General features: G+C 47.6%; 1 protein-coding gene across 1 annotated transcript in view; it reads left to right on the top strand.

The window, feature by feature from the left end:
• The window catches only part of SMOX (spermine oxidase), a 49,770-nt gene extending 26,545 nt beyond the window's left edge, over nucleotides 1-23,225 (top strand). The window contains exons 3-7 of the mRNA XM_042053169.1: nucleotides 3,255-3,481; nucleotides 11,388-11,561; nucleotides 14,416-15,115; nucleotides 21,303-21,463; nucleotides 22,730-23,225. Coding sequence (XP_041909103.1) covers nucleotides 3,255-3,481; nucleotides 11,388-11,561; nucleotides 14,416-15,115; nucleotides 21,303-21,463; nucleotides 22,730-22,867 — 1,400 coding nt within the window. The 3' untranslated portion in view covers nucleotides 22,868-23,225. The remainder of the gene's footprint in view (nucleotides 1-3,254; nucleotides 3,482-11,387; nucleotides 11,562-14,415; nucleotides 15,116-21,302; nucleotides 21,464-22,729) is intronic.
• The last annotated feature ends 4,150 nt before the right edge of the window (nucleotides 23,226-27,375 follow it).

Genomic DNA, 27,375 nt, shown 5'->3' with positions numbered 1-27,375 from the left:
TGAATCCCAGTCAATTTTAAAATCTCTACATGCAAAACTCCTGGAACAAACATCGCTGTTCACAGCACAGGAGTCAAGCTTTCCCTGGTATCCAGAAGGACGTTGCTTGTCTCTTCTCTGCAGGGGCATAAAGCTCTATGCTTTTCCTGAATTGCTTTCCTGATTTCAATTAACTGATTGTGTTTCTGATCCCACTCTGGATGTTACCTTTGGCCTCTTGCTGCCCTGCTTTCTTTCTATTTCTTAGGTGCTTACATCACTTACTGTGTTCTACTCGATGAACTCAGCACAGTAAATAAACAGCAGCCTCCTGTGAACTTGCAGAAGGGAAACCAATGGAAAGGCAGTCGGAAAACTCCAGTCTCCAGGGGTTTGAGTTGGGCACTTTACATTCTGCTGGACTTGGCATAGAGGTTAGGATGGGAAGTGTGTCCTTTACTCACAATCCGCTGTATTAAAAAATATCCTGGATCGTGCCTGTGAGAGGAGGGAAGTGTGAAAGAGCTGAAATCTTCAGGGAGCAACAGATCATTCTGCCAGTGCACCTGTGAAATAGTTTTGGTGTTTTACTGTTGAGACTGATTCTCTTATCTCTGCTCACCTTCACACATCTTTGCCTTTGCTGGGGTTCCACCTCCTGCTCATTAACACCTCTTAATTAACAGGAGAGGAGAGCAGGTGTTTCAGTCTGGAGGAGGTCTCTGAGTTTGTAGATTTTGTAACTGTTACTTGCAGAGCAGAGGCTGGCATCTAGAGTTTTAAGTATTTTAATAATTTTTTAAAACTACAAACTGCTTTTTCTTACCTTCTGCAAGCTCTCAAGGTTGCCCTGTGTGGGTGTGGGCTGCAGTTCTCTCCCAAGGTGGGTCTGTGTTCTGGCTCTGGCCTCTCCCCTGTCTGCACACTTGACTAAAGGTCTGATTGAGATCTTCAGCAGTTACTAATTAGGAGGAAATTCTTCCCTGTGAGGGTGGTGAGGCCCTGGCACAGGTTGCCCAGAGAAGCTGTGGCTGCCCCTGGATCCCTGGAAGTGTCCAAGGCCAGGTTGGATGGGGCTTGGAGCACACTGGGCTAGTGGAAGGTGTCCCTGCCCATGGCAGGGAGTGGGACTAAATGGTCTTTAAGGTTGCTTCCAACCCCCAAACCATTCTGTGTTCTGGTGGCACCTGCTCAGGATTATATCTGAATCCTTCCCCCTCACTGAGCCACTCTGTCTTGTAGGGGACAGCATTTTCCCTCAAGTGCACAGACTGTTGCTTCTCAGCCCAGGGGAGTAATTTGGGTATTCAGAGGTTTGGTTCTAGCACAGGTGAGGCAGAGGGTTTGTGTGTTTGTACACTGTGTGTTTCCTGCACATGACATTTGTATCCACATTTGTATCCACTGCAGCTATTTCAGAATAGGATACCCAAGAAATGGCCAAGAAGGGCTGCAAAAGGAAATGTGAAAGTTGCCATCCCTATCCAGGAGACTTGATACACAATCTGTGTGTTTCTCTGTTTTTTTTAAATTGTATTGGATGATTGATTCCAAGTAGATTAATATTGAACTGAAAATCCTTTAAGGCCCTGAAAGTAAATTGGCTGTCTCTGTTTAAAAGGATTGTATTTAATTTTACAATTTAAAATAATTAATCATTTAACTTACACCTGGTAAGAACTGGCTTATCTGCTTGGTAGTGGTGATAGTGAGCATGAGTATTACGGGCAAGAATTAGTTTTTAATTTGTTGGTATTTGATTATGTTCCACACAGCTAAACAGGAAGACAGGAGAACTTGGAACACATCATCACCGTTACCAGCGCTAAGGCAGCAGCAGGACCTGCTGGCAAATTGTTTTCTTTCAAAGAGCAGGTGTCTCCAGCAGGATTGTTTTGCAGCAGAGAGCAAGCTCGTGACCTAGAGCAGGAGGCAGCATTCCTGCTGCTGCTTGGTGTGGGCTGAGTTGCAGGAGGATTGCATTAACCAGGGGACTGCCACTGCAATATTGATGAGCTCTCCAGCTTTGGCTGCCAGCATTCGGTCATTTCCACCTGGCTGGGTGCCCTGGGGATGTGTTGGAGTCTGTGGCACCTGAAGTATTCCCATTTGTGTGTTGGTGCTGCTCTCTGAAGCAGGTGCTGTGGTGTAGAAACCTTGTGCTGGATTGCAGGTCTTGAAGGGCAGTCAGCATGGTTCTTACTGACAAAGGGGCTGCTTGGAAAATGAGATCCATGGAGCTTCCCTCAGAGGCAGGGGCTCAGCCGGGGAACAGCATTCCTTGGAGCTTTCACCCTTTAAACCTGACTGCAGCACGGCTCAGTGCTGCAGTGCCTCTCTGTCTGAGCATACATTTACATGTTAAACAGTAAACGATAGCTGGGAACTGCACTGTCCTTTCTTCATCAGGCAGGATCCTGTTAACTATCCCGCTTAATCAGGCATTCCCACACCGCTGCGGGGATGCTGGGAGATGCCCAGTTCTGTCAGACTTTAAACCAGCTTGGGACTTCTGAGAATCTGTCAAAATGTGGGGGGAAGACACGACCCAAGCTTATTTTTAGCACCTTCTTTCTGCTGCTGAGCATCTCTCTGTGCTCTCAGCCCAGTCTGGCAGTGCTGGATTTGGGGGGAACAAAGCCCTGGTGCAAATCCCGATAGTTTTAAGGGATGGGGAGAGTGGGGCTAACCAGACTCTTTGTGTTTTTCAAGCAGAGAGTACAGGTGATGAAAACAAAATGCTTTTGATGTTTAGCCTGACAGTGCGTCTTTTAAAAGAACCTGATATATAAATCTCCAAAGGCATAAATAATATACAACTTCTTTACTCATCTGGGGAATGGAAGTGCATGTTTTATTGCAGTTACTCTGAGGTGTATTTGTAAATAACAACCATTTTTAGTCACAGGACCAGGTTCAGTATTCAGGCCAATGTTGCTATCCAAATTTCTTATATCTCCCTGCTGGCAACAACCCTGGTAAGAACTGGGAACTGAGAAGGGCTGAATTTCTCCTTAAGTATCAGAGGTGTGTCACTGTGATGGATCTTTATTGCAACAGCCCATCCTTCTGGCAGTATCCTAACCTGTATTCCAAAGGACCAGTCTGAAGAATGCTGGCATTGTGTCTAACACAGAAAACTCCTTTAAGGGATGTTCAAACATGTGTTGTCCTTGGGCAATTCTGCTTTTGCACATTTTATCCAGGGTTGAGCGTGAGAAGCTGTCAGGAGAACAGGCTTCCATAACCAGTTTGCTTGGCTTCCTCTCCTGCAGGGCATGCCACTTTTGAACTGGGAGCTACGTGGATTCATGGTTCACATGGAAACCCAGTCTATCATCTAGCAGAAGACAATGGTTTGCTTGAGGAGACCACTGACAGCGAGAGGAGCGTTGGGCGCATCAGCCTTTACTCCAAGAATGGGGTGGCTTATCACCTCACCAACAACGGGCAGAGGATCCCGAAAGATGTGGTTGAAGAATTCAGTGATTTATACAACGAGGTTGGTGTCCAGCTTACTTTGTCAAGTGGTAGATTTGCCTGGAACACTGAGACCCCTTGGCAGTTAGAACGTTCCAGGATAAAGGTTGAAAAACAGTGATGTCTTTAATTCCTTTGCAAAAGAAAAATCAACGCTAAGTTTTCTGTCATCTGCTTCACTGCCCCCCATTTGCCCCTGATGTGGGATTAACTCTCTGTGGTGAGGAAGAACGATCTTCCCATGTTTGTCATCCATTTAATCACTTCCAGCAACTATTTCTGGGGAGATCCAGTAATTTGCTGGAGAAAGTTGCTACTTAATTAAAAGAGTAGTGGAGGGATCAAATTGCTAAACAAAGTACAAGGCAAAATCTTAGCAACAACCAGCTAAATGTTGTACCCCTGTGACTTTTTATTGGTTATAAATACCATGGAGTGTTCCAAAGTCAGTGCAGTGTTGTAGGAATTGTAAGTTTTCTTGCATCAGAAGGAAAGGAACATCTTTTCTGGGAGGTTCAGACCAGCACAAACTTCAGTTAAGGTTATTTTAACTCTTTTGCTTGCCAAAGTTAATTATAATTATTCCCCACGTTTTTTTAATATTGCTTATGAAGTACATTTAGAAGGGTCAGTGCAGACTGTGTGGCCCTCCAGGTAATGTGATCTCTCACCGGGTTGTATAAAATGGAACAAAACATGAGTACTTTCATCAGGCTGTAGCCATGCCTAAAACCTTCAGATTTTCATCTAACAGCGAACTTCAGTATTTGGCTCTTGGCTGAACACTCATTAGATTCAGGTTACTCTTGCATACTTTGTTTAAAAATATGTCTGGGATCATTAGAAAAGTCACTGTAGCCTGTAAAGAATTACCAAAAATTGCGTGGGGAGCAGTAAAGGGGAATTTTTTTCATTTGAAAAGATTTTTGGCACTGTCCTGTGTCTCTGAACTGGAGTCAGTGATGGGATGGCACAAAATCATTTCAGTTTTAGAGAGGAGTAGTAGGAATTTCAAAGAAACCTCATTGTGGGAAGGATTTAGCAACCTGTGGACAATGTCTTGGACAAATGCATGTGGATATAATTCATCTGAACGATTTTTCATACTGCTGGATTAAAAAAGAATGGGAATTTTTTCAGGCAGAGAAAAAGACAGGTGAGATGTGTGTGGAGGAAGATTAACAGCAACTGGGGCTAGAAAGAGTAAATGAAAATACTGCAGTGAGCAGCATTATTTATGTAAATGGAACGCTGCCAAACTGCGTGCAGGGCTCGGTGATCATCCTGTCTGGAAGATGATAGGAAAATCTCCAGCGAAGGGAGGGCAGACTCCAAAATGAGAAGGGAATACAAAGATGAGAGCCACTTAGCTTTGAGATAAACCCCGTAAGATAAAGGCCATAACAAGGTACCAGTGTTTTAGAAATGATTAATTTGGTAAATCTACCCTTTCTAAAGGGGAGAGAAAGGGGCAGCCAGTGACACGAGAGAACAGCACATTAAAAGTTAATCTTCTTTACACAACACCTAATTAGCTTATCATTACCACAGGATATCTTTATCGCTAGGAGACAGAAAAGGCTTTCACATTTATGGCCTGTAAAAATGTCTGCAGCCACTCGTGGCGATAAAAAATATGTAAGGGACAGCTGGAACCAAGCAGGGGTCATCAGCCAGCCCCTTAATTGCTCCTGCTGGGAGGGGCTTTCTCTGCCTTCCTCCTGAGCCTGATGGAATTTTTTGCAGGGGCAGTTCATGGTTTCCTTGAGCTGCTTGTCCCAGCCCTTTTGGGGTGCCAGGCTGGAGGATCTATACTGATTTAAGACATTTGGCTGTGGTTTATTCCCTGCTCTGCATAGGAGAAGTGGGAATTTAGGCGAGCTATGTGATCTCATGAAAGTACCCAGTTAAAGTGAGTGTAGGAAATACAAGTGCCCTGGAGGGGCGTGTGCAGCAGGCGTGTGGCTCTGGAGACAAGTTCCTCTGCATAAAGTGCAGGGATGTTTCTGATTTGTGTTTTGTCGTGTCCCCCAGTTCCCCAGAATTACTGTGAGACTGGTGAGGCCCTGGCACAGACTGCTCAGAGAAGCTGTGGCTGTCCCATCCCTGGAAGTGTCCAAGGCCAGGTTGGATGTGGCTCGGAGCAATTTGGTCTAATGGAAGGTGTCCCTGCCCATGGCAGGGGGTTGGAACAATACTGTCCTTAATGTCCCTTCCAACCCAAACCATTCTGTGGCTCCCTGGGGGTTTTTTAGCATGTTCATTAGAGGTTATTTCACCTTTTTTTTTTTTTTTTTCCCCCCAAAGTTGTGTTGCTTTAACTGGTGGTGAAATGAATACTGGGGAGGAACAGCAGGAATTTTCAGTTCTGAATCTCTGGGTTTTTTTGGAGACAAGTTTTTTGAGTGGTTTTGTTGAAGCATCTTGAGGTTGTCCAGGATACAAAGCCACCTTACTGATCGTTAAATCCTGAGGTAAGGGTCCTCCCTTATCTCATGGGAGCTCCCAGACCCTCCTCAGGTTATTATTGGGAATCCCACATCATGTCATCTCATCCCTTTAGAGGAGGCTGAGATGGCAAAGGCTGTGTCCCACCCTGTCCTGAGTTGAAAAGAAAGAACCCCCCACAAAACAGCCAGCAACCCCATGATGGATGCAAAGCGTAATCAGGGATGTAGGACTGGCATGAACAGTGGAAAATGTATTCCTGAATGAGCAGGAAATTTGTCACCATTCCAAAGGCCTGCCCTCCGTGCACAGCTGGCTCGCTCCCCACGCACTCACACCCTGCCTGCCTTTCCCTGCAGCTGCTGCTGGGCTCCAGCCTGTGCCTTCAGCTCTGCTTCTCCATCTGGGTCTCTCTAGCCCTGGTTATCTTGTCATCTGGACACCAAATTCTAGGGAATTCAAAATGTGGGGGGTGTCCCTTGAGTGTTTCACTAGGGCATGTGGAGTCTCTGAAACTGGATTGTAGGAGGGTGAGGTCTTTCTATGCTGAGTTTTCCTGGAGTGAAAGGCAAAGCACCCCTGTACCTCCAGAGCTTTGCCTCACTAATTCATCTGGAAAGTCCTTAGGCTTTTTTCCAGGCACTTGTCCAATCTTTTCTGGCTGGCTTCTTCTACCTCAATACAAGTTTTGCTGCTTTTTTGTTTGCAGTAGCCTGAATTTTTAATAGCTGTAGGGATGTCTCACAGAAGCCTTTATTTGGTTATGAGGAAGCTGAGCAGTCAGACTGCTTGAAGACTGCTCAGCTCTACATTTCTCCAGCAGAAAGTTCCTTAGGAGAGGCTGTTGCCCTGCACTGAGGTCAGTCAGGATCTGTCATGAGCTTGTGACTGAGGTGACCTGAATTCTCCTTGTGGAAGCAGAGCAGTGCCTTCAAGGAAGGTCTTCAGTTCTGCAGAGCATCCACCTGGATTCCCAGCCATGCATTGCCAAGGGAAGCACCATGAGACAGGGCAGGACTTTTAGGGTTGTCCTTCTGAGACCGTGTGCTCTGTGGGGTTGGCACTGCTCAGGGTCATTGTCACTCCATTTGTTCAGTCTCGGAAGGAAAAGAGGCACTGCTGGGAGGTTCCCTATGGTGTGATGCCCACCTCATGTGTTTGTAATCTTCCTGCCTTCCTGTCCGTTCCTTCTAGGATAACTGAGGGAATCCTGGGGCTGGGAGAGGATTTTGGTCTCTTTCTGCTTATACCACATGTGCATGATCCTCAGGAAAGTGACGAGAGTGGGACCTCTGAGGGAAATGTCTGCAGCTTCAGGGTCTGTGTGTGCATAGAACTCCTCAGAAAATGTGAACAGGGACAATTTATCTCAGACTTGTTCCTCTGTCCCTGCTAAGTCCTCATTTCCCTTCCCAAAGAGGTATTTAAAGCCAACTCCCAGGTATTAGTGAAGGGTGGGAGGGAGGTGGTGAGCTGGACATGTTAAATGCAGCTGAAGAAATCATACAGTCCATCACCAGCCTGATTTAGGAAAAGTGCCTGTTTTTACTTCAGCTTTTCAGCAAGGATGTGGTCCCTAAAGATCTGCTTCCCAGGGACCCTCCCTTTAACAATCAGCTAATTAATGGCCTTGTTATCTCTCAGCTTTCTCCTGTGTGCTGTGAGTTTCTGGGGGAGGGATGCAGCCAAAGAATGACAACATTTTCCATCCTTCTCACCCCCACCCCCCGTGCTGGGCTTCCTGCCATCCCCAATTAAGCTCCAGTGCCTTGCCTTGCAGTTATCATGGAAAGCAGGACCAAAGGGCCACTGAGAGTCACCGTTCCCTCCCTGCCTCTATTGCCCTGACAGATGTCTGGCCTGGGAACAGCGCAGCCCTATCTCCACCAGGGCTTTTTACTGGACAGGGATTAAGTCACAGCAGTTTTTAAGCCAAGTGAGAAAAAGACAATGCTGGGCATCGTCACCGGCGCTGACAGGAAGGAGTGTGGATGGGGATGTGCTTTCCTGACCTCCTTCAGTGCGGAGAAACTTCTTTATTTAGCTGTGTTCTTCCTAAGAAACTGCCTTTTCCTGTGGTGGAGGAGCACGTAGGTAGTAAATAAACACATGGAGGAGGAAGCCTGTAGGTAACAGAGGGGACATCCCTGCTGGAATCCACATTCCCTGCACAAACCCTCGTTGTGGGATGCCCCAAAGCTGGTCAGAAAGAAGACAGAAGATGGAAGCTGAAGTGAAGCTGGTTTAGGACTATAGACATTGAATTAACTTGTTTTAATTTCTTACCTTCAACCCTTTCTGTCTTTCAGACCCAGGGATGTGGGGTTGTTCAACATGGAGAAGAGAAGGCTCCAGGGAGACCTTCCAGCACCTTTCAGTGCCTAAAGGGGCTCCAAGAGAGCTGGAGAGGGACTTGGGACGAGGGCCTGGAGTGACACTGACAGTGTCAGTGCCCACTGTCAGAGGGCAGGGTTAGATGGGATATTGGTAAGAAATTCTTCCCTGTGAGGGTGGTGAGGCCCTGGCACAGGTTGTCCAGAGAAGCTGTGGCTGCCCCTGGATCCCTGGAAGTGTCCAAGGCCAGGTTGGATGGGGCTTGGAGCACACTGGGATAGTGGAAGGTGTCCCTGCCTGTGGCAGGGGGGTGGGACTGGATGGTCCCACTTTCAGGTCCCTTGCAACTCAAACCATTCTATGATTCTATGAATTCCCTGCAGGATTGTGTGTAAACCTTCAGAATGAGGGGAGGAAATCTGCTTAGAATGAATGGTTACTTGAGATGTTTTCTGTCTTCCGTTTTTTTAAGACAGGCTTCCAGGGTCACTTGTTCTGTCCCAACCCAGGGGAGCTTTAGAGTGAGAAATACTAAGGTCATCCTGCTGGGATGTGAGTTTGTCAGTGGTAGGAGCTGGGAGTTGATGCAGTCTGTCCTTTGGTTTTCCTCTCTGCTTGTATCAGGTGTATGATAATAGAAAAGCAAAGGTTTTCTGGACTGTCTGTGGTGTAGCTCTGCTTGCTGCCGGACATGGAGCTCTGGGTTTGGATACAGGGAGATTTTGCAGGGTTAACTAGAAAATCAGCAGAACCTTTCAGGTCATTCTTGATGCTGCCTTTCCCCAGGATCTTTGAGGGAAAGCTCATTTCCACTCTCTCAGGAATGCTGCTGCCATCACATCATGCTGAAATGATTGAAGGAGCATGGGTTTTCAAATCCTGCAAGTACCTGTTCCCAGTGACCTCAGTGGTGGTCCCATAGGAATGACAGTGCTTTCCCCACCTGGGCAAGGAAAGCCTGGATAATTCCAACTTCAGACAGCACAATTCTACTCCTGCTTCATTGGAAATCTATCTTAAATTATGTCTCCTAGTGAACCTTTTCCATAGTTTCTTATACAGGATGTGTTTGCTGCACGTGTTCATTAAAAAGTACATTTTGGGCATCTTTTTCATTCTTGAAGTGTGACAATATATCTCTCAATGTAGGAGCTGCTGTTGTTTTTCCTTTTGATTCTTGCCTGCAACAGCTTCGCCTTCTGTTCTTCCTCAGATGGTTCAGCACCCCCAAGAATCATAGAATATACTGAGTTGGAAGTGACTTAGGAGGATCAAGTTCAGCTCCTGGGCCTGCCCAGGAAAACCCCCAGAATCACACCCTGTGTCTGAGAGTGTTGTCCAAATGCTTCTTGAACTTGAAAAGCAAGGAGATAACAGGAAAACCAATAAATCCTGATGTGATTAAGCTTACCTGCTGTCTGTTCGATGGGATGGCACTTCCAGGAAAGACTTTCCTTGATGGTTACAGCGCAGAGAACTTGTGCCTTCCTGCTCTTCTCCCTGTGGGGCAGTGAAGAATATAATGGTTAACAAAAACATAGCCAGGCTCACTTCTCCTGTGGGCCAAGTGGTAGCTGGGTTTTAGCAGGGCTTTGCTTGTCCTGTGAGTGTGTTATCTGCTTACAGAGCTCAATCAGCTTATGAAAGCCGAGCTGGTTGTGCTGACGCAAGGTCTGTGCAGCCCGGACCTGCTGCAAGTGCTTGGGGCCTCAGAAATACACAGACCTGAGAACCAGGGGATGCTGGAACTGCTGAAGTTTCCTTTGCTGGAAGCCTTTGTTTCATACAAGGTGTTGGGCTCCACCTTTCTTGTGTGGGAATCTCCTTGGACTGGCTGTGTCCCGGGCAGTGTCTGCAATTCTCTTCTGTCTTCAGCAGTCCCACTCATTTTCCTTGTGTTTGTTTCTTCTTGGTTTTTATACTTTATTTCACCCTTTTTTTTTCATTCTTTCACCTATTTTCTTCAGTTTCTTCCTCATCCCGTACTTGTCAACTCACCTTCCTCCATTTGCTCACAGACCTCCTCTCTCTCACTCCTACCACTGCCATGTGTTTTTCCTCCTCTCTTTCCTCTTCTTTCCTCTATTTTGCCTCCTCAAATTCACTTTATTCCTAAAACCCAAGACAAAATCAAGCTCTTGGGGAAAATCGGAGTGAGAAGAACCTAAACCGTAGTGGATTAGCTCTATCAGCAGGGAATGGGAAGTTCCAGGAGCCTTTGAAGGCAAGGCTGCCACAGTTTTACCAGCTTCGTACCAGATATTTACTGTAGACTTCAACTTCTCGATACGTCCAAATCATCTGTCTCCAAAAAACGATCATAAGTTGTAATCAAACCATATTTGGCAGGAAAAACTCCCCAATCAGGGATATCCTCTCCGCTTGTGAGAATATTGTGCACCTTGTGGCGTGATGTGAATGAGAAGGGGACACATGCTGGACAAACAAGTCATTAATGGGATGTGCTGCATTTCTGAGAGGCATCTTTTGAAAGCTTTCCTGTGTTAAAAGATTCCTTCTGAGTATTCTTCCAGAGAAAGGAAGAGTCATGATGCAATTGCAGGCTCTTCTGGCAATATTGTAGATGGAAATACAAGTTACTGCAGGCAGCCACAAGCAGAGGGCTGAGGTGGATGGTGTTTCCTCACTTTTAAGTAACTTGCATGCGAAAAACTGGGGTTAAAAAATACCAGGAATATCTTGTTCAAAAGAAGAATGATTTGTTACAAGGGGTTTTTCTTCTAGCTCCTGGTGGGGAGCTCTAGAGATGTCAATGTTTTCACGTGGATCTATACCAGTCCTGTGCTCAACGAGTAAAATGTGTGTGTGTACAGAATTCCCTTGCTGTTTGTTACTTCCTATTTTCATAGGACAACAGAAAAACAACTGTGAAACTGAATTCCCCCACTCTGGTGGATTCCTTCTAAATAATGGAGAGGGTAGAAGGGCTGGTTTCAGGTTAGAGCAACCTGGGATTTCACCTGGGACACGGAGGTGGGAGAAGAGCTGGTGCTTTTTATCAGATGTGAGGAAGGACGTGGGTTCTGCTGGGAGGAAGAGATGATCTGAATGTGCTGGGTTAGGAGGCGTGAAGGAGCATCCTGCTGGGAATCCCGTGGCCCATCCTTGTGTCCTGTCTCTGGCAGGTCTATAACCTGACTCAGGAGTTCTTCCAACGAGGTAAACCAGTCAATGCTGAGAGCCAGAACAGTGTGGGCGTCTTCACACGGGACGTCGTGCGCAAACGCGTCAAGGCCGACCCGGATGACACGGAGGCCGTCAAGAGGCTGAAACTGGCCATGATCCAGCAGTACCTGAAGGTATGTGTGCACATCTTTGGGGTGGTTTATTTTTGTTTAAACTAGGAGCAAACAAATCCTGAACCTCAGGCACCTGGCTGAGCCCTGCCCTGCCCTGGAAATTGTTTTCTGTGCTCTCTTGTAGTTTGTGTTTGTATCGACGACTTTCCCTCCTGAGGCAGATCCAAAGACAATGGGCTGCAAAGAGTAATTCCTTTACTTTTTTTTTTTCTTACCTTAAAATCCCAGTTTTCTTAATAGAAGAGGCTTTCCTAGGCCTTATTAAATTTTCTGGTGTGATTTAGTGTTTTTTTTACCTGAAGCTACTCTACTGTCAGGTTCTTCTAGTAGTGTCTTATCTTGTGACTTACACCTGCACCCCCTGATCCTGCCTGAGTGATTTTTACCTCTCAGAGACCAGAAGAAATGTAACTTATGATTCTAGTAATTTGCTGAAGAAATCCCCAGAAGGCATTTTGAAGGTAAAGCAATAAAACCCAAGATAGATTGTATAAAACCATCTTTCCACACGGCTTCAATAGTTCTTTTTATCTCCTTGGTGCCTTGGCTAAATGAGTTCTCTGTGGGATGAGGACTTAATGCTGCATCAAGCACTCGACGAGCAAAGTGTATCAGCCATTTCTATTTCAATTAGAATGACTTAAAAGCTTCTGAAATGAGGCAGGGGAGGCAAGCAGCACTTTGTCATGTGTTCCCTGTTTTCAGGTGGAAAGCTAAACCAAAGAGGAATAAAGAGTCTCACAGGAGATTTGAGATAAAGTTGAGGTTTGAACCCTGGTGTCCTGAGCCTGATATCTCGGCATCCTCACCCAAAACCTTGTATCACAGAGTGTCTCCACAGCTGCCATGTAAAGCCCAGTTATTTATTGTGTTACCCACGTAACAGCACCCATGCAGACAGGGTTAAGTCATTGGATACAGCTCTGGGTTTCCTGGTGGTTTCTCCTGTGGTTGCTCCAGGCTGCCACAGTCAGAGCTGTTTCTGCAAGTCCTGCAAATCCCTTCTCATGCAAATACCTGAGAACAACAAAGCTTCTCATACTTAAGACTATCAGATGACAGAGTGGGGATTAACCTGTCTTGGGTTAGAGTTTTGGTAGTTGCTTGTTTCTCCCCCTGGCTTTTTCCTTCATGGTTGAAAGAATCAAACAGCCACCAGTGTTTAACGTCATAATGAGGAGTGTCCTGTTGGAGGATCCAGGCAGGATGAGGATCCTGCTGTGTGCCCCGGGGTGCAGGGTTTGTGTTGTGTGACCCTGGGGGAGCACTGTGAAGTGCTTGGATGGGATGAACCACAGCACAGTCCGAGGATGGGTCTTCACTCATTCTCCACTGGCGTCATCAAGCAGTGACCAGGACAGGGAAGGCACCTGTTTGTCCCTGCAGTCACAGGAGCAGCCTGGGAACTGCTGGTACAACCCTGACTTGTTTGCTTTATCCCAGCAGAGATTCCTGCCCTGCACCAGAGTGCTCCACAGGGAGAGGATCTAGGCTTGTCAGGCTTCCAAACACAGTCATTAAAGTGTGGAAAGGCCTGGAAAATAGGTCAAAGGGTGAGGTAAGGAATTGTAATATTCCTTAAAATGCGTAGAGAATTACAGTATGCAGGGATCTGACTCCAGTGATGTGAAGATTTTAAGATCACTGTGTCCCGTGCATCATGATTATCATTAGAAGCTTATCACAAGACAGGCCAAACATCCTGCCTTTGTTCCAGGGATTGTTAGGAGCTACGGCTATGCCTAATGCTCCTACAAACATTAACCAACAGGTTAATGGATCTAAAGCTTTGGTAATCACATCAAACACACGTGGCTCACATCTTGGCATTTCCCTTTCCCCGTCTCTTTCAGTTCCTCCTGGGCCGGGTCCTCTCACCTCTGCCAGATTGTTAGCTGGCTGATTGCTGACTGTTTGACAGCATGCTGAAAGCTGCAGACAGCAGAAATAGCTGCCAAAAGTTTTTTGTGGCTCCTAGTGACAACATTTATTAGCATTGGAATGAGCATCTGATTAATGCAGCTCCAGGTCCTGCTGTAGGAGCACCAGGGAGCAGGTCCCTGGCCACTGAGCGGGTTTTAAAGGATAGAAAACAGAACTGTAACCCAGAATTGTGCAGAAGCAAAGGCATAATCCTGCAGGGAATTCATAGAATCACAGAATGGTTTGGGTTGGAAGGGACCTTAAAGAACATCCAGTTCCATCCCCTGCCATGGGCAGGGACACCTTCCACTAGACCAGGTTGTTCCAAGTCCTGTCCAGCCTTGAAGACACTTCCAGGGGTGGGGCAGCCACAGCTTCTCTGGGCAACCTGTGCCAGGGCCTCACCACCTTCACAGAAAAGAATTCCTTCCTCATATTTAATTTAATTCAACCCTCAGTTTAAAGCCATAATTCTTTCTCCTGTCACTCCAGGCCCTTGTCCAAAGTCCCTCTCTTGTTGCTGCCTGTATTTCCACACTCTCTAGCTCTTCTGTAGCACCTTTAGGTACTGAAAGGTGTCAGGAGGTCTTCCCAGAGCCTTCTCTTCTCCAGACTGAACAGTCCCAGCTCTCAGCTTGTCTCCAGAGCAGAGGGGCTCCAGCCCTCTGGTCTCTGAACTCCGAATGGTGCAGCTGTTGCTGAGGAAACCCAAACTCATTACCAAGACAAAATGGTTTCTATTGCTGTAAGAAAGGCTAAGGATTGTTTTTTGTCAGATCCTAGGGCCAAGTACTTCTTTACTAGCAAAACTAACCTGGTTTCTGAGTGGGATTCAGCACTCTCCTGCAGCTCCTCTGTGCCCTTGCAGAGCTATGCTGTGACTAAAGGAGTTGCTCTGTGGCAATGTTGCTTTTGTGTTGCTTTTCCTTAGGTAGAGAGTTGTGAGAGCAGCTCCCACAGCATGGATGAAGTCTCGCTGAGTGAATTTGGGGAATGGACCGAAATCCCCGGGGCTCATCACGTCATTCCTTGTGGTTTCATTAAAATCGTGGAGATTCTGGCCCGCTCCATTCCCAAGTCTGTCATTCAGCTCCGCAAGCCGGTCAAGTGCATCCACTGGAACCAGTCGGTCAGCAAGGAGATTGAGAGGGTGGCTGACCACAACAGTGACCTCCCCGAGGAGAACAAGGGCTCCAATGTCTTCGTAGAGTGTGAGGACTGTGAGTTCATCCCAGCTGACCACGTCATTGTGACTGTGTCCCTGGGAGTCTTGAAGAAGCGTCACGAGAGCCTGTTCCATCCCCGCCTGCCTGAGGAGAAGGTGATGGCCATTGAGAAATTAGGAATCAATACCACTGACAAGATCTTCCTGGAGTTCGAAGAGCCTTTCTGGAGCTCTGAATGCAACAGCATCCAGTTTGTCTGGGAAGATGAGGCAGAGAGCGAGAGCTTGACTTACCCTGAGGAGCTGTGGTACAAGAAGATCTGCAGCTTTGATGTGCTGTACCCACCTGAGAGGTACGGCCACGTCCTCAGTGGCTGGATCTGTGGAGAAGAGGCTTTGATTATGGAGAAGTGTGATGATGAAACTGTGGCAGAAACCTGCACCGAAATGCTACGTAAATTTACAGGTCAGCTGTGCTCTGGTGGGAGAGGGAGCGTGGGGCTGGGGGTTGAATAACCACGAGGAAGGAAATGCTTTAAAGTCATTTTTAGTCCTTGGCATTTTGTGTCCCTTTGAATGTGCGTGTGCTTCCAGTGTAGCTCCTGCTTGGGTGTGCCTGAGAGCTATTTATACAGAGGGGCTGATAAACCAGCTCAGGAAGTGGTGGGCAGAAGTGCTGGAGGATTCCACATCCTATGCTTTATTGAATCACAAATAACTCTTCAGCAGCTGAAGCTGTCGGGCTCTGAGGGCTGATCTCAGCTCTGGAAAGCAGCACGGCCCCTTCCGAAGTTGAACCTGTTCAGATCAGGTGAGATGTGTTTGAATCACACCCCTGACTTCCATTCAATATCAGCTCTATGGAAATCTCAACGGCCTAAATTTCAAAAAATCCATTGATCTTAAGACTTCCCATTTTCTGGGTGCAGCACTGAAACCTTACTGGACTTCATATTCTCTGATTACACATCACTTTAAAGGCAGCAGGAATGAGGCAAATCTTAGATGTATTACACCGAGAAAATCCAAATGAAATCACTTAATAATACTTGAGTGCTGGGCTTTAGTTTGTCCACAGTCACTTCTCTAGAGGTCACACCTTCCCAAGAAAAGTGATTTTTGTATCTGCAGAGGTCTGTGATATCGTCTGATGGGAGACACTGTGCAAATGCAGGTGTAAGGTAATAACACTGAAAGAAATAGTGGTGGACTTTTTAGCAGTTTTGAAAAAAGGTTTTGAATTTACACAGGATTATGAGCAGTTGTAAGAGCAGCATCCTCCAAGATTGGATGTGGTTTATGCCATTCTAGAGACGACTTCTGTGATTAAATGATTTATATCTTCCTGCTAGCTCGTGTTAGCCCAGTCTCAACACTCACTTGGTTTTCAGCCTTGCCTCTTGTCCATGGACCTCCAGCTAACTGGGGAAATTTGCCTTCACAAGTGCAGCTTTCTCCTGTCCTTACTGACCATTGGCTATCAACAATGTGGAGATCCAGAGAATCACAGAATGTCCTGAGATGGAAGGGACCCATCAGGATCATCATGTCCAGCTCCTGGCCCTGCACAGGACACCCCAACAATCCCTTTGTGCCTCAGAGCATTGTCCAAACACTTACTGAGCTCAGACAGGCTTGGTGCTGTGCCCATTCCTTGGGGAGCCTGTTCCAGCGCCTCTGGGAGAAGAGCCTTTTCCTGAAAGGGCCCTGGCATCTGAGAACTTCCTGCATAACTGCTACAGCCAAAGGAGGTTTTAGGTTTTACCACTCTCTCCAGGAACTGTAGGGTGGAGACACTGGATTCAAAAGCTGTGATTCAGTGCCCAAACATGCATCCTTATTTCCGCTGTGCCTCCTGAGCTGTTCGTGTTCAGGGGTGTTGGGTGTCCCGTGTCACATCAGTCTCTGTGTGCCATCTTTTGCCTGACCTCAGCAGGGAGCTGCTGCTCTCCACAGGCATAACAGGAGGCTCTTCTCTCTAACACCAAGTTGTTCCAGTGCTGACATCTCCCAGACAACCTCGTTCGTTGCAGCTTTTCATGCTTAAGACCTCTTTTAAAAAAAAAAAAACAAACCAAAACAAAACACTTCCATTCATCAGCGGGAATTTGGCTCTTTGGGTCTGTTGTAGTTTGGCACATTGGAATTTGCTCTCCCTCTTCTTTCTTGGGCTTCTTCACAGTTACTGCTTGCGTGTGTTGGATGTTCCTCTCCTCCTCCCAGCATGGAAATGTGTTGGCTCTGGGCCGTGGGTCTGTGCTGCAGTTGCTGTTCCAGCTGATGCTGCACCTGGTCGCTGTCCATCAGGCTCTTCCACAGAGCTAATCCCAGGTTATCTCTCCCTGAAGAATTCCAGACTGGATTTACCAGGGCCTTGCCCTGCAATGAGCATTTTGTGTATCAGCTGAGAAGTGGCGTCACAGCTGCTCAAAAGCGTGAAAGGAAAACCTGTTCTTGGAGCACCCATTACCCAACATGACCTGTTCCACTTTCTGCCCCTAAAAATCTCGTCTGTAGAAGACGTTTTCACAGATCTTGCAGGATTCCCTGGCTAAGGGAGCTGGGTTTATATCCTGTTACTGTTGCTCCCGTTTTCCCTAGAGGTTCCCAGAAGGAGCAACACCTCAGGGCTGACCTGGGCCAGGTGCCAGGCTGGCTGAAATAACAGAAGTGTGCTCAGCTCTCCATGCACCTCCTGTCTTCTCTGCTGATCTGTTCCAGGGGGAGTGTGAGAGGGGATTAGAGCAGCTGCCCATGATACACCTACAGCCGCTTCTGAGCACGGCCGCACTCCTCTGGTCCAATTAGCACCACCCAACCCAGCTTTTAAAGCCTTTCCCCCCACTCAAGCTCACACAAGTCAACCACCCAAGTTAGAAGACTAGTCCTGCCAGGATCCTGACCTCTGTGGAAAGCCTGGATCTTCCATAAGGCAGCTCAGATCTTCCACACCTCACTTGGTGCTCTGTGACATCTTCTGAAGCAGCTTTTCTCTACTGAGATTAGAGGGAGCCTTATAGTCAGTAATGAAACAGATACTTGGGGCCTTCTAATGTTCACTCTGCCTTTTATGGCTTTCATGTTCTGGGTATGAAATGCCCCATGCTCTTATTCTTCTGAGAAAGAATTCATGCATTACCAGGTGGGTTCCCATCTTTCACTGTGTTTTCCCAGTCTGTTGCTCGTGGTGGTCTTTCCTTTGGCTTCAGAGTGTGCTATACCAGTTTTAAGTTAAACCCATTCTTTTAGACTCACACTGAGAATCTGTCTGAGAACTGACCTTGAATTTCCCTCGCAGGTCGGTGTTGGGGATTATCTAGCTTTGCTGTGTAAAGCTCTGAGGATTGTTCTAACCTAAGAGCCATCAGCAATTACTGCTTTTCACAACTGGATGGTGAAAAGCAGTGTCCTCCAAATCTGATTAAATTGACTACCTCAGAGCAATTAGGAGCCTTGCTCTGCCTTCTTTGTTGGATAAGCTCCCAGAGTTAGAAGCTAGAGGCTCCCAGCTGAAGGGGTCACTGGAGCCTGCCAGGCTGCAGCTGGAGATGCCCTGAGTGGTCCACTCTGACCTCCGGGTATTTCTCTGCAGGGGAACAGATCTGTTTTAGGTTCTGCGTCACATCTCCCAGCCCCATGTGGGTGTCTGGGTACCCACTCTGGTGGTTGTAGTCACTAGTGTGGGGGCAGTGCCACAGATGTCCCTTGATGGAATCTTAGATCCCTGCTCTCAGGTAGGCAAATAAATTTGGGTGCCTTAATTTAGATGGGTGAGTTGATTTTATGATAATTTCATCAGCCCCATAACCAATAAGCCTCTGTAGCCACACCTCCCAGGAGCTGAATAAAAACGGGATTGTGTGAGGCACAGGGAGTTGTCTTCCATAGCTTCACAAGTGGAAATCTGTGGCATGAAGATAAATGCCCTCCTGTTTTAGTGAAGGCCAAGATCCTTTTTTTAGTCATTTAATCTCTCTTTGGATGTTGGAAACCGAGAAGTTTCCACATCTGTGTTGTTACTTTTGTCTGTAGACAAAGGCATGTTTACTCTGTTTAAGAGCAGATTGAGAAAGTCCAGTTAAAGTCCATGTTCCTTGAAGGACTGTGGCTCTCAGTCTTTGTAGTTTCTGTCTTCAAGAAGCAGCTCAGAATCAGAGCTTGTGCTACATGCTCCTGTCTGGTCTTCAACCAAAATCCCCCTCCAGGTCTCCTGATTCTCCTCTTAGGAACAGCTGCTTGCATTAAAAGGTGCAGACATGCAGAATGCAGGGGCACAATTGCTGCACAGTGGACACTTGGGTCTTGCTAATGTGGCCTGATGTGCTGCAGACCCTGAAAGGAGCTCGTGGGAATGGATGTGGATATGGAGACATGCACCAGCTGCAGAAGAGGCACCACCAGGCTGCTGCAGAGACTCCTTTTTTTAAAAAACCCCTCGTGGGCTGTTTTTGTGTGGTACAGTGGGATGTGTGGCTGCCTTGGCCCTGCTTGGGGAGTGTTGTCTGACAGCTTCCACCGTGTGTTCTTCTGGGCTTTCCCACAGCCCTCAAAAATAAAACACAGTAACTTATTTCTTTGACACATCTGAGAGCTCCCTGTTCTCAGACTCCCTTGGGCTTTCCACTTCCAGCATTCCTGCTTTGAAGAGCTTTGCAGGAACATATTTTAGAGGCCTTTGTTATGCAAAGCTCTTACTCCTGAAACAACATTGCTTTATAGGATGTGTTTTGTTTGTGGGATATATTTATTTGCTAGTCTGTGCCATATTTTGATCTGGGGCCTGGTTATAAAGTGGTCACAGTGTACTCTGGGCGGGCCATCCAGGAGCCTCTGCTCTGTTCCAGCCCTGTATTCCCTAGCTCTGGCTGACAGGATACTCACGAAGCAGAAGCTAAACCAGGACCTGCTCTTGATTTTAAGGGATTGATGGCACAGTACAGCTAAGTAATAGTTTATGAGAACTAAATAATGCAGTGCCTAAGCCGTGTTTACATCTGGGTGTCTCCCTCTGTAAACTGGGATGAAGAAAGGGGGGGAATTTGGGTTGTCTCATAGCAGGCTGAACATCTTGAGTTGTCACAGAGTCAGGGTCTGAAGCAGGCACAGTTGTATCTCAAAACTCCTACTTCTTGCCTGTCAGTGTCTTGGGATCACAGAATCATTTAGGTTCAAAAAGCCCTTTAAGATCATCAGTCCCAACCACTCCCCCAGCACTGCCCAGGCCACCACTGACCCAAGTCCCCAAGTGCCACATCCACACGGCTTTTAAATCCCTCCAGGGATGGGGACTCCCAACACTGCCCTGGGCAGCTGTGCCAGGGCTGGACAGCCCTTTCCATGAAGAACCATGGAATGGTTTGGGTTGGAAGGGACCTTCAAGATCATCGAGTTCCAGTCCCCTTGCTGTGGAAGATTTAGGCTCAACCCAGGAAGACTTAGACTCAACCCAAGTAGCTGAACCTTGCCTGGATATGTGATGTTGCCTCAAGGGTGGGTCTGGGCTCCTGCAGAGGGAATTTCTCTTCACTGGAATTCTTCATGTCCTTCCTCCTGCTCCTTTCCTGCCATGGCAGATATGATCACAGGACTCTTAACAAGAGCAGTGACACTGAGATGGGTCCAAAACCAGCCTAGCAGGAGGATCTCCGAAGTGTGACTCTGCCTGTTTGTACCTGGGGCTCTTGTGCCACCAGCTGGTGGGCTGCAGTCCTGGATGCTGTTCTCCTGGGCTCTTTGGGATGGGGACAGTGGCTGATGATGACCCTGTCATGGGTGCATTCTTCGCCTCTAAGTCCTACATCCTCTTAGAAATGGAAATTCTACAGTGATCTAGAAGTCCTGCTTGTAGCCTCAAAAGCCTTCTTTCCATGCCTTGTGCATTAAATAAACAGGGTCTCCTGGATTTTAGCTTGATTTGGGGGGCAACTGGATGGGCAGCTGTTGGAACAAGTTAATACAGGTTTTGAGAACTTTCTCAGAGGTTTTTCAATGCCCCCACATAACAAAGATTTGCCTCCTAACATAATTCCTTTCCTCTTTGGAGGCACATCTCTCTTGCAAGGCTACCTAAATATCCAGTTTAGACTGGGCACTCAATTTAATACCTAAATTTTGGTGAGATCAGTCATATGCTTGATTACCACCAGGCTCCCCGCTGCAAATGAGCCCAGAAGATGTTTTGTATTTTCAACCAGACTGTGTCCAGGGTCCCCTGAAGCTCCCCAGTTTTTCAGGAACGTGAACATTTTAATGATCCTTTCCAAAATGAATCACAGAATCATTTAAGTAGGAAAAGGCCTCCAAGATCATGGAGTCCAGCCTCTGACCCAATCCCCACCTTGTCAAGCCGACCAGGGCACTGAGTGCCTGGTCCAGTCATGGCTTGGGCACCTCCAGGAATGGGGACTCCCAACACATTCCTGGAAAACGGAAGAGCTGAGATGAAAAGAGAGGCAATTTCTGTTATATAAATAGTTAGAACTCAAAAATGGAAGAGAGATCTGGTTTGGGGGCTCTTCACTGCAGCCTGAGGGCTCTGCTAGGATAGATGTTGAATAAATCAGATGGAATCCCTGTCACCCACACCTTGCTCAGTCAGTGCCCTCTTCCCTCTTGGACACAGTCTGACTTTTTGTCTTCTGCTTTCCACCCAGGGAACCCAAACATTCCGAAACCTCGCCGGATTCTGCGGTCCTCCTGGGGCAGCAATCCCTACTTCCGTGGATCCTACTCCTACACCCAAGTTGGGTCCAGTGGGGCCGATGTAGAGAAACTCGCGAAACCACTGCCTTATGCCGAGAGCTCCAAAACTCCTGTGAGTATGGCCCACATGAGGTCTGTGGCAGTAAAACTGACGTGACACTGGGCAGCAGGCTTTTGGGGAGGGAGGCTGAAAGAGAAAATCCCTGCTTTGGCCTCCAGTAGTGTGTTTTCCCATTTTTTTTTTGGACAAATGATGCCTCTCTGGACAAATGATGTGTGTAGGTTTTTACCCCTTTAAATGGAATGCCAACATCTCAGGGATTGCTGCATCTCTCCCTGAATTTATCAAGAGCTGCACATGCATGTGACTTCTGGAATTGTGATGTCTGCATTTAATGACCATCAGCCTTATTGTCCAGTTCAGAATTCCTCAGGAAAGCATGTGTTAATCTGTTTTAAAGATCGTTATTATTATTATGACCCTGCTAATGTCTAGGTCTGAATGTGTCAGAGGTGCATGCTAGGAAATCTTTTTGTGCTGGCAGTACAGGCTGAGGGAGGCCCACTCTTTGGCAGGGGATGATGAATTTTCTCTCCAGACACTGCCTTTGCTTTTTGAGTTTAGCAGGGAGAGCTGGAGCACACATGGAGATGGTTACACAGCCGAACTCACCCCATCACTCAGGGTTATGTGTCCAAATCCAAAGGCTGATGAAAATGCAGCCTCCAAGCAGCTGCCCAGTCCATTTCCTCCACCAGAGCCTGGCCCCAGCAGAAATAATTTTATTCAGTGCAGAAATCTACTTAAGAAAACCCAACAGGAGCTTTAGGAACCTTTCTGTGTAGTCCCCAGGTAAATCCTCCCAGAAATTCCTGCCTCAAATCTGAGTTGCATTTCTAGCAAGCACCTCACTACTGGTATAAGAGATACAACTCTGTGTCTCACCCTCTGGGTTTTGAGACATGACTCTTATCCTTCTGAAGTTGCTGTCCAGAAAAAAAATTCCCTTAATGCCTAAAAGGCTGAAGTGTAATTTAGGGGAGCAGAGGGAGGAGATGGTACGGATCAGGTGCTCTGTGCCTCGTGCAGGGTTGTTCAAGGTTTTTGGAAATAGTTATCTTGTGGTGCACCTTGTGGGGGTTTTGAGAACAGGTGGATGCCCCATCCCTGGAAGTGTTCCAGGCCAGGTTGGATGGGGCTTGGAGCAACCTGGTCTAGTGGAAGGTGTCCCTGTCCATGGAACTGGATGATCTTTCCGGTCCCTTCCAACCCAAACCATCCTGTGTGGGAGGGCACAGAAAGTTTGTCTCCTTTCAGCCTCCCACCTGCTTCCCAGTAAGTTCTGCTGATCTGTGCCCCTTCTGCTGTGCCCTGCAGCCTATGCAGGTGATGTTTTCGGGGGAGGCCACTCACAGGAAGTATTACTCCACGACCCACGGTGCTGTGCTCTCTGGGCAGAGGGAGGCTGCTCGGCTCATCGAGATGTACCAGGACCTGCTGCAGTGCCCGACCTGAGGGAGCCCTGGCTGACCACCACCACCTCCTAAATCCTCCTGCAGGTGTGTGGAGGGGTTCTGTTTTATTTCAGTTCACTGTAGAACAGCCTTTTATCTTTTCTATTAAAAAAAAAAAATAAAAAGCTCTAACTGTTAAAAATGTTAATCATCAATAGCTTCATTTCTATGTGCTGTATTGTTAACAGGGAAGGGTGCTCCTTTGGTCTGGTAAACTGTTTCTCTGTCATTTCAATTCTAATTTCACTTTTGGTGCCTATCATGTTTGTTTTTGGTTTCGTTTTTTTCTTTCTTTCTGTATTGTAAGTGCCTTCTATACTAAAATAAATGTTGTAATAAAAAGACTGGGTGCTGTGGTACTTCCTGGACGCTTCACTTGGTAACTTTAAACTCTTTTATGCAACATTACAAAAATAGGGTTTTTTTCTCTTCCTACAAAATGTGGAGTAGGAGGAAAACACGTTGAAATAAGTTAGAAACACATTACACAAATGGTGTTTATATGGAGAATTTCCTCTGCCTTTGTGGTACAATCCTGAACAAAAAGGTCTGGTTAGGGCAGAGCTGACAGCACTGTGGTCAGTGTGGTCATGGCCCCAGGGCTGACAGAGCTCATGGAGTGTTTGGACATCGCTCTCAGGCACAGGGTGGGATTCTTGGGATGTCCCATGCAGGACCAGGGGTGGGATTTGATGATCTTGTGGGTCCCTCCCAACTCAGGATATTCTTTTGTTGCCTTACGCTTTAACTGTGTGTTCTCCGGTGTAACAGGAGCACTCGCCCCCATCCAGGCAGCCCCTGGACTGTGCAGATGTGTGTCAGTAAATCCAGATGTTAGTGACTCCCAAGGTTTTGTCTGGATCATGTGGAAACTGCCATCTGGAACGAGAAAAAACCTTTCTTTACTTCCTCAGAGAGAGAAATCATGTTCTTCTTTAATGTCAAGTGAACACAATGCAGCCATCAGCATAGTTAAAAAATGTCTAAACAGTTTCCAAAAATAAAAGTTTTCAGGGTGAAGGCGATGGGTGTTTAGCCACTGCCTTATCTCCCTGCATTCCATCTCTCCATCTGGCTGGCTGCTGGCCAGGGCTTCGTGTGAGGAGTGAGGGATGTCTTTGGCATCTGCTGCCCCATGTGAAGCCTCCCTTCCCTCTTTGTGTGTGTGGGGTGGGAGTCGTGTTGATAAATGAGTTACAGAGGGGAGGAAAAGGGACAGGGAGAGGGAAGAATCCCCCTCCAGAGGGTGAGTCAGTGCGTCCCAAGTTAAATGTCTGCAGAGGAGGCACCAACTTTGTCTGGTTCTCTCCGAGCTCAGCTGAGCTGTGCTGATTCCCTGCTGTAGTGTGGAGGTGGATGCCTTCCTGGCTGCTGGAGAGCTGGAAAGGATGGTGATGTGTTGAATTTATTGCTGTTTTTCTCCCATTTTATCCTTTTCCTTGCTGTTATAGAGTTGAGAGAGAGCTGGGCTGCGGGAGGAGAGTGCAGCACACTTGATTAAAGAGAGAGAAAAACTTTGTCCAGCTTCAATCACCTCAGAGCTCAACCTCAAGGAGCCAGAGCTGATTTCCCAGCAGCCAGATCTGTTGCAAAGTGGAATCTGAGGAGAAAACCAAATCCTTCAGGCATGTGAGGCTATGACAGGAAAAAACAACGAATTGCTTTTTCAGGAAATAAATTTAGGAAGAATTTCTGGCTGAAGGGGTGGTTAGACACTGGAAGGGGCTGCCCAGGGAGGTGGTGGAGTCCCCATGCCTGGAAGTGGCCAAGGAATGAATGGATGTGGCACTCAGTGCCCTGTCTGTGTGACAAGGTCGGGATCACTCAAAGGCTGGACTTGATGACCTTGGGTGTCTTTTCCAGCCTGAATGATTCTGTGACTCCTGTGGCTTCTTTATCATGGAACATCCAAGGAAAGCTGCTGTGCTGGTGGTCAGGGTTTCAGAGCTCCTTCTTCTGCTCTGTGCAGACAGAATGATGATGGTGTCTGGCTTTGCTGAGCAGTGATCTGTGGTCAGGCCAATCCCCCTCACTCCTCTGCTGCCATCACTCACCAGCAATCCAGCCTTTAAAATGTGTTCCAGAGACACTAAATTTAGCAGCTGTTTACTAAGAGGTATTTAAAATTAGCAGCAAAGGCCACCCTGAGCATGTGACAAAGAGAGGTGGTGTCACCACGGCGCTCTGTGACCCCCCACCCTGCTCCCCCGTCTCCAAGACCTGTGGCATCTTCATTCCAGCCGTGCTCACCAAGAGCTCAGTGATGAAGGTTGGTAGAAAGCAGATGGGGGTGTTGGGAAGGTAAGAGGCATCTAATTACTCACAATTATTAGTGATTGCTCTTCCTGGCTGGCTGTGTGGGGAGCACAGCAGGTGGAAATAGCAGGGTGCTGGCAGAGATGGGTCCCCGAAGCCCCCTGGGTGGTGGTGCCATGGGGGAATGAGCATGTCTGTCCCTGGCTGCCCCTTTCCTGGGAGATCCAGGAAAAATCATTCACAAACTGTTATTAGGAAAAATTTCCTCATGGGAAGGGCTGTCCAGCCTGGCACAGCTGCCCAGGGCAGTGGTGGTGTCCCTGGATGGATTTAAAAGCCGTGTGCATGTGGCACTTGGGGACATGGGTCAGTGGTGGCCTGGGCAGTGCTGGGGAACAGTTGGGACTCGGTGATCTCAGAATTTCCCAACCTAAACAATTCTGTGGTTCTGTTCCTTGGACTCCGTAGCAAGAAATGCTTTTAAAAAGAGGTTTTTCTAAAAAAGCTGACGTGGGTGCTCAGAGCTCCTCTTCCAACAGGAGAGCTGTGGAATTACGGGGCAGGTCCTGGCTTCTGCCTTCACACCCCTCCTTACCCAAATTTGTGGTGAGCACAGAACCCCGTGAGTGTCACCGTGTGGCCAATCCCAGAATTACGGAATTAAGGTTAGAAAAGAGCGCTAAACTCATCCAGTCCAACCAGTTAATCCTGGTTGGTGGCACTAAGTGGCCTGTGGTTGTCCATGCACAGAGGGGACCATCCAGACTGCACCACCACATTTAAGGCCTCCAGCAGGATTTCCTAGCCCAGGGCTTTGGATGCTGGCAGTGTTTAGCCCTTTCGCCCTGACAAGAGCAGCCCAGGATCAATACTGGGCTCTAAACTGCGAGTGGGCACCAGCCAGGCTGTTCCAGGGGATGCTGGTTATAAAATAGTGTAAAGGATGGAGCTTAGCGCCCAGGGAATTCCCCTGGTGCTGATTTATGTGCAAACACAGACCCAGAGCAGAAAAGGAGACTGGGACCCACTGGGAGATTCTCAGACAACCTCAGTGAAACAGAAGTGCTGGCAATGAATGGGTGCTGAAATTGCAAGTGGTTAAGGTGATGAAAAATGTGGGTTCTGGCTCTGCACTTGGCGGGGTTGGATATTTTCTCCTCCTGGAGCCATCCCTGGGGTGGGAACACTGACTTCTCTCTGGCACGGGGTCTGGAGCACCTTCTGCAAGCTGAGCACACCCCGGGAAAGGTGATTTTGTGCTGCCATCTCGTGGCACTAAAATATTCTCCAGAAATAGTAATAATCGGACACTTTTTAAGAAATACCTGCAAACTCACCCACGGGTGTGTGAAGGAAGAGCAGTGGGAGTCCAGAGGGGTGAGCACAGACAAGGCCGTTTATCGGTGGGTTCTGTTTCCATTCCTGGGGTGCCTGAGGTATCCCTGGAGGGCTGGCAGGGGCTGTGGGAGGTGGATGGAAGAAGGTGGATGATCTCCCAGCTATCAGAGCCCACATGTGGGAGGTTTTGGCCACCCTGCAGGCTCCCTGGGACACCCAGTGCCTTGATGGAATGTGACTGGCTCAGGAGCCTCCCGTCCCCCAGGGAATTCGGGTGTTCCTTTGGAGAAATAACTGATTAATCAGGTCCTGTGTGAGGATCCAGCCGTGATGTGGCAGATGTATGGAGGATTCCCATGAGTTTCAGGGATGTAGAATCGTGGAATGTTTCGGGTTGGAAGGGACCTGAAGGCTCATTTTGTTCCACTCCCTGCCCTGGGCAGGGACACCTTCCACTGGACAAACCACAAGGGGTGAGAAACTGGTGTGGAACTTCTCCAAATGAAGGACTGATCCCAGCTACACCAACCTGATCCAATGCAAAAAACCCTCCAAAATCCTCTTGTGAAGCACAGAGAGGATTCCCAACCCCAGTTATCCTGGTGGGTTCACAGCGGGTGGTTTGCTATGGGTGCCTGTAAGATGAGTGGCACGAGTGGGAGAACAGAAAAAAAAAAGGGGGAATTATGCTTGGAGAAGGAGGAACAGCATCTCTTTTCTCATGGGCAGTGTGGCCCTGGCCAGGGTGGCTGCCTGGAGGGCCATTTGTCAGGCATTTGGCAACTGAGCACTGCCAAGTGGAAAGGCAACAGCACAGGCAGGGATTCAGGGGCTGGAAAGGTTGATTTATAAGGAGAGAGATTTAAAAAAAAAAGTAATAAAATAGTGGAGCTAAATATGTCATGTTTGGCCGGG

This window comes from Corvus kubaryi, unplaced genomic scaffold, assembly GCF_017639235.1.
Source record: "Corvus kubaryi isolate FWS band 111438036 unplaced genomic scaffold, C.kubaryi_AGA036_p1.0 split1-131, whole genome shotgun sequence".
In the NCBI taxonomy this organism is placed as follows: domain Eukaryota; kingdom Metazoa; phylum Chordata; class Aves; order Passeriformes; family Corvidae; genus Corvus; species Corvus kubaryi.
Note: the sequence above shows the minus strand (reverse complement) of the source record. Positions and strands in the feature narration are given on the sequence as shown.